Here is a 13432-nt window from a genome sequence, read left to right on the forward strand (position 1 = left end):
ATTTATGCTCAATTTCATTGAGATCCGTTCAGCCGTTCTGGAGATACCTTCAAACAAAAATCCATCCATCCATCTAAATCTAAACTTTCGCATTTATAATATTAGTAAGTTTTTAAAATGGATAAAATTGATCTTCAGACAACACACAAATGTTCTTGTGTGTCGGTTAGGTCTGGGTTTCAATAAACTACTTATATGAAGCATTTAAATTGTTATATAAATTTAAAGCATATTGCATAGGTGATTACTATAAATATTTTATAATGATTTCAAGATAAGATAGTGATTGTACCCGAAAGAATTGGGTACATTAAGTTTTCAATTTTCCCTAGTTTGATGCGACCGCTTGCTTATTATCTCACATACGAACTAACAAATAACATAGTATGTATTATATTACAACATACGAAACTACAGGAGTTATCGAACTGCCATTAGGCTGGCTCCAAGCGCGCCACTCACAAACATAACGTCCAATTTTCTTTCTAAAATCTTTATGAATCTCGACGGCGAGGCGGCGGGCTCAAAGGTCATACTAAATTTCAATTTAATAGTTACCCAACTCTCACACATTCATAACCTCAACCATCGTTTGTCTCGCTCCCACACTGCATATTACGAGAACCATAAATGTTTAGCCTAATTGATAGGAGATAGCGGGAATAATTCATATGCTTTCGAGTTTGACGTACCTTTTACCTTTACTGTTTGCGTTTTAAATAAACCTACTACAGATAGTGTTAAAATAGCAGAGTATTTTTTAATTTACCTTTTCCATTTCATCGAAGAATTTTCAAGATTTGGTTTAACATGTTGCTCTACATTCTACAAAATATCGTATTCCATCACTGTTGCGTTTGGCTGGATTTATATTAAATAATATTGATAAAAATCGCTTATCACTTGTACCACCGCCGTAATTTTAGATAATAATGAGCGGCTTGCATCAATTAGCGGCCGGGTGTGGGCTTCAACACTTTTTGAAATTCATTACGTGGTAATACAACTAACGCCCCGCAGCCACCGGATTGTCTGGCGCAAACTACAAACGCTATTGTAATGAGCCAGGCGAATTGCATTTGAAATAATTAAACAATATATTTATCTCTAATTACCCGTATAGCCGAGGCGAACTCGAGGGGACCACTAGTGATCGCCGCGCTTGTGCCGCGGATGCATAATCGATCGCATCGTCGGGCGTTCACAATCATAAGTAATTTTAACTAGTTGTCCATGACTCCATTCACGGGGAATTAAATTAAAACGAAATTAGTAGCATATATGTTCTACATTTGTGACAAATGTCTCCAAAATCCCTTAAGCTGCTCTGGAGATACCTTCTAACAAACATCCATCTAAACATTTAAAAAAATCTTACTAATATTTAAATATCTGTGTTCGTTAACTCCAAAAAATTTGTGGAAAAGATACAGAAGCTTTGTTCAAAGTCTTTTTGTCATTCTATGGCTTCTAATAGAATGGTATCAACAATATAACACCAAGTATTAGTATCAGATTTCTCTGTACTTGATACGGCGTGACGTATCGTATCTCATATTAACCAAGTGAGAAGTATCGCACGACGCCGTCGATCTGATTCCTCGTCAACGCGTCTTTATAAATTAAAAGAAATTCGATCTCTTTAAATGTGTACGACGAATCTGTAAATTATATCCTCTAGGCCGTATGCCAAACGAAAAACGTTGTTATTTGTAACACAATAAAGTTTAACCATTTATCCGTTGTGTGTTCTTCGGCCTTTTAAAGAAATTGTCGACTTTGTCAAGTTCTGTCACATTATTTCTTAGTTATTATTTTTAATTATTTGGAGTCGGTTCCTGAGACCAAAATCTTTGTATAAAATATATCGTCATCCCTGTCATTGCCTTTGACAAAACAGAGATAACAGTATTAAACAGGGATATTAGTAAATATATTATGTTACGCTATCAGCGTATAAATTAAATTATCTTTTTTTTCTGGCACTTTTCTTAAAATTTTTAAACAATTATAATTTATAGATAACAGCGGAAAATCACTTGCACCACAACCTTAAAAAACTGTTTCAGCCCTAACCTTATTATTGTAAAAGCGCGCCCAGACATTATTTAGTCGACATTAACCAAACCGCAGGATATACTATCCCACAAGGGTTGTCACACAGTCTCATGTCACCGTTAAATTATGAAATTATAATCTCATAAAATTTATAACCTCATCCGAATGTATAACCTGTTGAACGGAACTGTCACGTGTCATTTTTCAACATTTTATATTCTGTGAAATTTTTATTCTGCACTTACTATAAAATGTTCTTACAATGTTGCCTACATTAATCAATTTAAAAAAATTCTATGCTTATATCATTTAAAAGTTAAATTTAGAAGCGATTCCATAACGAACTTCAGAAAGGTATGAAACTGACGGCAATCACGTGATGTATCGAAAGTTATTTTCTATACATTTTTTGACATGACTGTTTATAGTGAAATCAAATGACGACAATTTGACGGTGACACACACACTACAATAAAGGTTGAGAACACACTACACCCGAAGGTGTCGGATGTCCCTTCCGCAAATGCGTTCACAGCGCGACACCGTTGACATCTGTCGGCACATCACTTGCCCGAGAATTGTCGTAATTTGTGTGGGTATGCAGAACTCGTAAGTACGTGGTATGTACTTGTCTTTATTCCACACTCTTTAAGCTTCTTTTTTGAATAAAAGTTAATTTTAGTTGTTTTTGTGCAATGATGCAACGAAATTTAAAGTGGCTTATTATTATCTACTTACTAGCTGCCCGTGACTCCGTCCGCGTGGAATTAAAAAACTTAATTATTTCCCGGCAATTATTCGAATTTTTCTCACCATTTAAACCTTCCTTAGACCTCCACAAACATTTCAATACCAAGATAAGATAAATCCGTTCAGCTGTTCTCTACTGGTAGCGAGACTAACGAACAGCAATTGATTTTTATATACATATAAGATAGAGAAGGAAACTAAAACATGTTTTAAATCTTTCTTACACTCTAGTTATACCTAACCTAACAAGTTAAAGAGTTCATGGGTAAAGTTAGTTTTTTTATATCAGAAAAGGCGGTAAACTAGCAACGGAAACTTGGAACAGATGCATTGCCGGCCTTGCATCTCTAGAAGCAATTATAACGAAAACTAGCTTTTATGCGACAGAATATCATGTACTATTCAAGGTCCGAAAATAAAAACTAAAACAAGTTCGATAATGCAAAAGCAATTTAACCATTACCGTCAGTAAAAAGTTATTCCTCTCGACATTAAATGGGCATAGTCTTCATTCCGGTAACAATGAAATTCCTATGCAAATAAAGGACTTAATTTAAATTGTAACATGAAAAATATACATTTTGTATCGTTTAAAATACAATGAAGTGTTTAATGAACAAAACGAAGGGATTGCAAAGGTCAGCGAGAGGCTGGCTTGTAAAGACAATTAAGAAACCACAACAGTGCGTTGTTTATTCAGATATAGCTCCCAACATTTCCCGTATGAAAGCGATAAATGAACGATCTGATATAAAGGTACTTTAAATGCTTTAGGGTGAATTGCATCAAATCATCGGTTAGAGTATTCATTATAGTTACAGTTAAATATGACGTCAATTTGACGATAGTTAAAATAATGCAATGAATTTTTGCGCAACCGTAGATTTAACAGATGTCAAGGCGCTGGTTATAGTTATAGTTAGTTGATGCAACTCATCCCTTAGTATTGTAGTTTCGAAAAATAAAACGACACGAACATTCATATATTAAATGTCTGTTTAATATAAAACTAGTACCTCTGCTTATTTATTATCTTTGCTTGCATCCAAAGATTTTCTTCCTAGATTGAATTAATAAAACACTTTATGTGTTCTTTCGGACTATGTTCTACATCTATGTTAAATTTCAGCGAGATCCGTTGACACTTTTTGGAGGTACCTTCTAACAAACATCCATACATCAAAACTGTCGCATCCTATATATTTGATAACAAAATTAATACGCCTAATTACATTAAAAAATTAAAGGAATCAGAAAATAATAAATACAATTAAACAGAAAAATCTGTCATAAACGCACGTAATGGACGAAATGAGATATATAATTAAAACGTTGTAAGTGTTAAACAAGGAGGATCACATGGACAGATATAAAAACTGACTGTATGTTACGCATATCTTTTGCTAACGATGTCCTTCGCTGTGTCTAGATCCACTGTCATTACTAGTTTTTATTATTTAAACTGGTAATGACGGCTCTTCAAATTACTCTGACCAATGAAGACTTCACGAGACATTACAACATCTTTGTCAAACTATTTATATAGACACGTAATATAGTCGACATAAAACATCTTTAAATCGATACTAATATTATAAAGTGGAAGACTTTGTTTGTTTGTTTGTTTAAACGCGCTAATCTCAGGAACTACTGGTCCGATTTGAAAAATTCTTTTTTTGTTGGATAGTCCATTTGTAGAGGAAGGTTTTAGGCTATATAACATTACGCTGCGACCAAAAGTTTTCTTTTAATTTCGCGCGGACGGAGTCGCGGGCGACAGCTAGTATATCAATGAAATTGTAGTCTGTATGTAATACAGACAAAAACATTTTGTAGATATGATGTTTTTGCGGTGCTGATAATGAAAAACCAATATTTAAATTTTTTGTCTGTCTGTCTGTCCGCAAGGCCGCGTTTGTTCCGTGTAATCTTTAGAACGGCTGAACTGATTTTGACTTTGGACTTTGAAGGTAGCTGATGCACCCGAAAATATTGTTACTGCTCGGCTTCTTTTTATTTTACAACGGGTTGAAGAAAATCCGTGACAATGACCTTGGCCGTCAACATATTTGAAAGGAGTTATACCTCAATTTGTTTGATATAGAATCTATATTTGTTTTTACTTTGTTCTACAATTACAAGGTTTTCTTAAAACTTTTTTGAATAATGTTAATACTATTTTTACCACATAATTTCTTATTATGCTTTATTTTTTATCTAGAAAGGAATAACGGTAACAACTAATATTTTAAATTACCAAAACAGTAGTACGTTTAGGAATTTATACTTTAATCTCATTGGGTAAGGTTTATAATTGCATAGCCTATTTATAATATAACTAATAGCAACAAATCCTTTCGAGGCCAACCCTGGTATTGTCCACCAACAATTTTATTTGCTCCCTCGACTACTGTCGCCAATACCTTTTTCCTTTGAACGCGGACCATTTTTAAATGGCTTTTTGTTTCCATTATTGTGTGCCAATCAATTTGAATGAAAAAAAAAAAACAGTTGTAAATAGTTTTAAGAAATTTTGTAATTTATTGGTTTTTAAATTTTTTTAATAAACTAATAAAGAATCTTGCATCCCAAAGTCCCTGATCGCCATGTTAGGGGAACGAGAGGGCGGCATAGCGCCGCACAAAAAAAAAAAAAGAATTACAAAAAAACCTTTACTACGACCGAAGTAAACTGAACTGAGTGAGAATCTTTATTATTTTTCTTACATATAATTTATTTATACGTTTTTGCGTCGAGTAAATAAAGCATCTGTTTTATTTAGGTGATACGAGAGTTGAATGCAACTCTTGAATTTAAATTTTCTTGGATTTTGAACTGGCGAATACTCGCTGATATTTGCAATGTTGTTTTTTTAATAAAACTAGACATCATACACATTTTACTTGACTATTATAATTTTTAAATGTTGGCAGAAATAATATAATCAGCTCACTATAATCCCCACTAAGGGGCTTGGAACTTACTCTATCATGGGTGACTATGGCATAGTCAACTACGGTCAAGTGCGGATTGACTTTGCACATCTTTGAATTTCTTCGCAGATTTGTACAGGTTGCATCACGATATTTTCCTGCATCGTAAGAACGTCGGATAAATGTACTTATATAAATCGAAAAAACACATTGGTATATAGCGGGATTCGAATACAGGACCTGCAGATAAGTCAAGTGTTTAACCCTGAGCAACCGACGTTCTCAGAAAAAAAAATACATCTGATTAATAACACTTCATTCTCAAATTCACGAGAGTAAATTTTAAATCAATTTCTCGATGACAAGACCGAATTAAATCAACTTTAATCATTCAATATGATTTTGAAATGCAGAAAAAATGTCTGCATCGATAAAATACCTAATTGAGACGCGTGAGAGTCACCGTTACATTTCTTGATAAGGTTTTTAAATACTCGATATGTTGCAGAAAGTATGCAATAAATCTTACGACGGTTGCTTTTATCTTTTTTACTGAAGTAGTAGGTACAGTCAGACTTGCAAATTTAAATATAAACAACTTAACTTTAGTATTAGCCGCCTTTTGTGTTATCTTTGCCGTCATATTTTGAAATGTTGGCGAGTTAAGAATGTCTATTTTGTGACTTAAGATGTTTATATATGGCAGTAGAGAATGTAGAAGATAAAAATATTACTATTGGCTAGTTCTTTACATGTGGTACGGAGTCATAAATTTATTCTTAACAATGTACAATATTCAAAACTAGTTGTTGCCCGCAACTACGTCCGCGCGAAATAAAAACGTAAATAGTTTCAGTGGCCTCCAAATATCAGTTAGATCCATACAGAGATTCTATACCTTCTAAAAAATCCATCCAAACATTCGTATTTATAATATTAATAAGATTATTTTACTAACGGTAAAGCAAACTTAAAAAATAATTTCAAAATCAACACACATAAAAAACATACAGACGAATTGATAGCCTCCTTTTTGAAGTCGGCTAAAAATAAATTATCAAAGTTGTGTTTTCTTTATACGAAATGAAAAGTTAATTGTTAAAATTTAAAAAAAAATCGATTAAATATTTTCAATTTTAAAAATCGATATTAATTGTAATAACTAGGTTAACATATTCTTCCATACAAATATACATAAAACATTAGTATATATTTTATATTACTAATGGATATCACTATTTTGTTTGTTGTTCATTTCTCTACCACGTGAACAAGATTTATTGTTCCACCGCATTATTATATGCAAACTACTTGTGCATTTCAAAATGAACGAAACAAAACCCATACGTTTTGTTTCATCGGATGTGTTCGCTTTTTGTTTTTATTGTTCAGTTTAACTGTCAATTTGTAAGCTGATTGTACTGGCCGACTGTACTCGTATAGACAAGCCATTGCATTTAAAATACAAACTGGAATGTCTTTTGTCTTTTTAAATATAAGGAATAATGAACGCGGGAAATTGTTTTTTGAATTTAGAACTGTATTTAAATTTACTCATCGATCCTGTCATTGCATTTTCTTCTCTTTCATTCTCTTACATAAAACAGAGACAACAATATTACTGTCGCTGCTACAGAAGCCTACAGACAGAATAGTTCAAATTGTAGATTTTTATTGATAAAGTTAATTTAAATTAGTTACTTTTATCTATTTATTATCTAAGTAAATAAGATTATTATATTTATAACAAAACGTGAGAGCCAAGTTTACATAAATAATAGCTTTATTAAAATTAATTGAAACAATTTAGCCATGACTTTATTAAGATTGTGGAACTCAAGTAAATTCTTCAGGTAACAATTCTCTACTGTAAATTTTATCAGCTATGTTAGGAGTTGTGAATAAAACATTCTTGAATGTCAATAATAATGTCTTAAATCTGTAATTTTTTTGTTGCTAACTTAATTCTTAAAGCTATTAGCTGTCGCCCGCGACTCCGTCCACGCGGCTTAAAATACCTTAATGTGTTCTTCCAGACTATGTTCTACATCTATGCCTAATTTCATCGCGATCCGTTCAGTCCTTCAAACAAACATCCGTTCATCCATCCAAACATTCGCATTTATAATATTAGTAAGATTCTTACGTTGACATTAACGAGGAAACAATGATGAAAATGATACTGGTCGCTTCATATGAGATGAAAGTAATATATATAAACGAATAAAGACAACAGGAGAATTTACGTGTAAATGGCTGATACTTACTTTACCAATCGATGCCAATGGATTATAATACTTAAATAGTAACGCATAAAACGGAATGTCCCTTGAAACGCCTTTGATTTTGCAAGAACGACAATTTATCTTAGCACTGAACGCCGGAGCAATTAATCAGCATGCGTTGTCATGTACGAACCCCGGCTTCGGTTACAAAGATTGTCAATAAATTGCATGCAATTTAAATCGTTATGATTAGAAAGTTAAAGGCTAATATCGAATGTACTGGTTAAAGTAGAAAATACTGTTCGTTGTATCCTATACATAGTATTCGCTTGATAAAGAGAAAAAGATGATTGCTTGCTAATTATCGACAGTGTTTTATTTATCTTCGTTTTTTCGATCACTTAACACCTACGTTGATCGTTCGTTTATTTTTAAAAGGAGCGCTAATAATGACCACTCCACAATAGCGACTCTGAGACCTCACAGAGCAAATTACTTCGGATTTTGTTATACCAATATTAAATTCTCGTGTCAATTGTTGCCATACTCCTCCGAAACGGCTTGACCGATTTTTATGAATTTTTATATCTGAGTTTCAATAGGTCTAAGAATCGGATACTATTTTTTAAATCCGCACGGACAGTCGCGGGCGACAGATAGTTTTACACATTATATACATTTTTTTTAATCATAACTATCATTTAGAACCAGTATTCAGAGTTTATTGGTCGACAGTATTTCCAGACAGTATTTATTAGTTCAAAAGAGGTCTAGCACCTTTAAAATAAATTAAATTATCAATTATCTTCATAACAGACAAATTACAATTTGCGTATTGCAAATAACCTTTTGCCGCTTGAACATTAAACAATACAACTCGGTTACCGTTAAGCATTCAATCAGGAACTATAGGGTAATAGAATTCCATAGCTCTACAATATGTATAGAACTCTCTTTATAATAAGGACCCCACAACTTCTTGATTATTACGTTATGATCTAAGCGATTCTAATTATTCATGATCCTTATCAAACGGTTAGCTGTAGAAAGTTTGTGGTGAAGTAATTGATATCTTGTTGGGATTAAGAAAATTACCAGTTATGTTAAATATAACTGCTATTTAATGATTTAACTTTAGATTTAATCAACTTTGTTTGGGTAATCAAATTATTTTAAGATTTAACGCCAACCTTATAAAAATTGCTTTAAAATGTTTGTAATTCGTTATTTATATTTTTGATATAACACGTGCATTTTTTGATGAATATTTGCATAAAAATTATGACGCTTTTAAATTAAACAAATGATATACGAATCTCAGTTTCTCTTTGGTTAGAAATATAACCAACCCTTCGTTATATTATCCCTATGTGTTCTTCCTGACTACGTTCTACGTGTATGCCAAATTACATCGAGATCTGTTGAGCTGATCTGTAGATACCTTCTAACAAATACCCATCCAAACATTCGCATTTATAATATTAGTAAGATAAAATTGTAAGATCCTTGTACTAGATTTGTACTTACATCAATCTATTATTTCACAGATGTCAGCAATCGACCCAGACTGCGGTGTGAACGCGATCGTCAACTACACGCTGCCTGAACAAGCGTTACTGCGAGCACTGTTCGCCATGCGACCAGATACAGGCGAACTCTGCGTCGCCGCACCATTGGATCATGAACTCAACAGTGACTTCGAATTTCCAGTTGTTGCTACTGATAGAGGTAAGCCACTTACTGCATAAGATGTTTAAAGTGTGAGAAATATAACAATCCTTATTGTGGCCTACATTGTCTGTTGTATTTGTCAAATTTATTGATCGTATTATGTCGCAAAGTAATACGTCACATCAAGGACAATAGCTACTTGATATATCTTGATGTCATTCTGGTAATAAGTGATGTATTCAGACTCAGAATTATGTTTTGAATGTCACAGTGTACACGTGTGTTTTAAAAGAACCGACTATTATCATATAAATTCATATATGTAAATTTTTATGTAACTTTTTATAAAAGTTGTAGATATTCATAATCGCAGACATAAACGTATATCATCTTACAACAAAAGGATAAATGTTAAAATGATAAACATTTCTTTCAAATGTCTATAAAAGAAGAAATTGTAAAATAATACTGACAGGTGGAAGTATTGTAAACTATAAATCCATATGCAGAGTTACAAAAATAAAGCGCCGACGACGCAGCAAGTCGCGAATAAATTCCGAAAGCGTCCGTCGGCTGTTGTCTCTACTACCAGCTGATTTATGGGGCGCGAACCGTCCAACTATTACATACCTCGGCTTTTTATTTCTCCCCAATCTGAGGCGACAGTCGGCAAACCTTTGCCTGGGAAAGGAAATTTCGGTAGTAATTTCAATAGGTAAACAAGCGTCTTTATTTTACAAAATTGGTTAAACGTTACACTTTACTCTGCCAAGATACAACATTTCTGGGTAAATTAAAACACATTATTGAAAGTCGTATAATTTTAGTTTAGAAAAGTAACAATAAGTTTCTAATACGATATACCTTTTAATTATACCACTAAGATTAATCTAGACAAAGTAAAACATATCTTATTTCAAGGGTGCTTTGATAGCAATAAATTTTCAAGAATTTGTGTTTTCTTGTCTCCACGCTAAGGATTCTCGTTAATCAGTTAAATCCATTCCGTTTCCTCGTTCCTGTCATCGTGCAATGTAAAGTCGAAACGCAGTGAAAACTGGTTTACTCGCAATCGCATTAAAAGAATATGCATCAATTAAATTATTGCCAAGTACCAGCTCGCGGTTCAAGTTGATATCACAAAACTCGTACACGGAGAAAACGTTGACATCAGCATAAATCAAGCGGCTGTCAATTAAACATAACATTACAACAATACACAAACAATCAAAAGACCAATTATTTATATATTCGCAGGGGGCCTGTCCACGACCGCTATGGTGAAGATCCAACTTCTCGATATAAACGACAACGTTCCCGCATTCACTGTTAAAGATTACAATGTATCTTTAAAAGAAGGCAGGATATCGTCAAATGAACCGATCGTAGCTGTCACCGCAACGGATGCTGATTCAGGGAGATTTGGAACCGTTACTTATAGAATAATCAACGGAAACGATAATGATGTGTTTAGAATAGACAGAAGTACGGGGGAAATATTCGTTACAAAGCCAGCTTTGATACAATCAAATGGAAAATTTGATTTGGAAGTTTCGGCGACAGATGGCGGTGGACTCACTGCGCCTCAAGGTGCTACTGTACATGTAAATGTGATGCCCACTGGTGTTGGCTCAGCCTTATTTGATAAACCGCGATACAATTTCCGAGTCAGAGAAGATGTGAGAAGTGGAACAATTGTTGGCAACTTGAAAGCTACTGCTGGAGGTAAGATTTTTTATATTAAACTAACTATAGTATCTTTTTCTTAATTTAACAATGTTTATTTAACTTCTGAGTATCCAACTATAACTATAGAACAATGTACGTTAAAGTAGCCAAGAATAATGATGTCAAAAACGTTTGTATACACAATACACTGATTCAATAGCATTCCAGAGGTAGAAAGGTTCGTAGGCAAACAAACAAATAAACGTTTAAGATTACATACAAAGAAAGTCACTTAGAGACAGAGTAAATATTAATGTTAGAGTAGATCTAACTACCGTTGAATCGAATTACGTTATAGCTTTATTTCGCTTTAACAAATTTATCGAAATCGTTCCACATTAGTACGCATCTAATTTACAAACTGTAGCGTTCAAATGGACATGCATTATCATAAATTTTATTTCCACTATCGTGTAAAACAATATGAACTGATTTAAAAACCAATTTAATAAAGACTAGCTATCTCTCTAGCTTAATTATAAAACTTAATAAGCAACCTATGTGCTCATTCAGACTTTGTTCTACATCTATGCCAAATTTCAGCAACATCCATGCATCGGTTCTGGAAATACCTTCTAACAAACATCCATCCATTTATGATATTAAGTAAGATTTAAGTAACCTTAACAAGCAAATCCAATTAAATAAATACTTAAAACTAAAGAAAACTTAGAAAGGAACTGACAAGTTAATATCCACGTTATCAATAATCCAATGAGAATTAAATTTTAACGCCATAATTAAGATTAAATGAGTAAAATGTGTATAAAAGGTCATTTTAACGTTCAGTTCAAGTCCTCCCTAATGCAATAGTCGTGACTTGGTAATGTTAATACAAATGACAATTTTATACAGAAGCTATTCAGTTGAACACTTCGCGATCGCTTCTCGTTTGCACCATACAGTGTGGATGTATGCACAAATAGGTAATCGCCTATTGTCCTGGTGGAATCACGAATGTGTGCATTGTAACTTCCCTTCCACATTTATAACATCGCTTTGTATTTCGTATTTAACAATCAAAGCACGTGTCTCGCGATTTATGATTGAGTAAGGAATAGCGAAATTATGTTTTCTTGCAACGGGTTTTTTTAAGTTTGTGTTTACGCGATTTTTTTAAATTTAATATCTGAGTACATAATCTGACTTCTTACTAATATTATAAATTCGAAAGTTTAGATGGATGGATGGATGTTTGTTTGAAGGCATCTTCTTAACGGTTGAACGGATCTTGATGAAATTTGGCATAGATGTAGAACATAGTGTCAAAGAACATTACTCGTTAAGTTTTTTTTTCATTTCCGCGTAGAGGGAGCCACGGGCGTCAGTTATTAAAAGTCTTCACAAAAATACTAAGCTGTAGATAAAAGTTTCTTAAAATATTTTCGAATTGAGTGTAGATTACTAGTTAAAGTAACTAATAATTATTATAGAAATAAGCAAAACCAAATGAATACATTTAAAAGGTACATAAATTAAGAAAGAAGAAGATACTTAGTCTCCAGGAATAAAGACTAAAGGCATACTTATTTTATTACTAAACAATGCACTTGCATGTTCTGAGGATATAAAAACCTGCAATTCCGATGCAACATTGTATCTTATTAATTGCTACGAGTTCCAAAGAAACATCAACGTAAATGCTTGAATTTGGCAATAACGTGAGCGCAGAAACACCTAAAATAACCTTTAAATACAGTTTTACGAATCACACAAATTTATATCGATTCCAAAAATTTACACGTTTGATTTGAGATTATTAAAAGATACAGAAATAAATGTATCGTAGTTAAATAATTAAATGCTTAACAAATCTAAAAGTTAAGAAGTAAAAATGTAAAGAAATCATCTAATCATACTATAGTTAATACAATACTAGCTGTCGCCCGCTACTCCGTCCACACGAGACTAAAAAAATTAATTAGTAGTCTACGTATTCTTCCAGACTATGTTCTGTATCTATGCCAAATTTCATCGAGATCCATTCAGCCTTTCTGGAGATACCTTCAAACAAACATCCATCGATTTCGCATTTATAATATTAGCAAGATAAGTAAACTGTATTAG

At 33.0% G+C, this 13432-nt stretch overlaps 1 protein-coding gene across 1 annotated transcript in view; it reads left to right on the forward strand.

Annotated features, from left to right (window-relative positions):
• Positions 1 to 13432, forward strand: part of ds (dachsous cadherin-related 1) — a 233698-nt gene that overhangs the window by 202406 nt on the left and 17860 nt on the right. The window contains exons 3-4 of the mRNA XM_013323136.1: positions 9514 to 9694; positions 10895 to 11362. Coding sequence (XP_013178590.1) covers positions 9514 to 9694; positions 10895 to 11362 — 649 coding nt within the window. The remainder of the gene's footprint in view (positions 1 to 9513; positions 9695 to 10894; positions 11363 to 13432) is intronic.

The sequence above is a fragment of the Papilio xuthus genome, unplaced genomic scaffold (assembly GCF_000836235.2).
Source record: "Papilio xuthus unplaced genomic scaffold, Pxut_1.1 DF828952.1, whole genome shotgun sequence".
NCBI classification, from domain to species: Eukaryota; Metazoa; Arthropoda; class Insecta; order Lepidoptera; family Papilionidae; genus Papilio; species Papilio xuthus.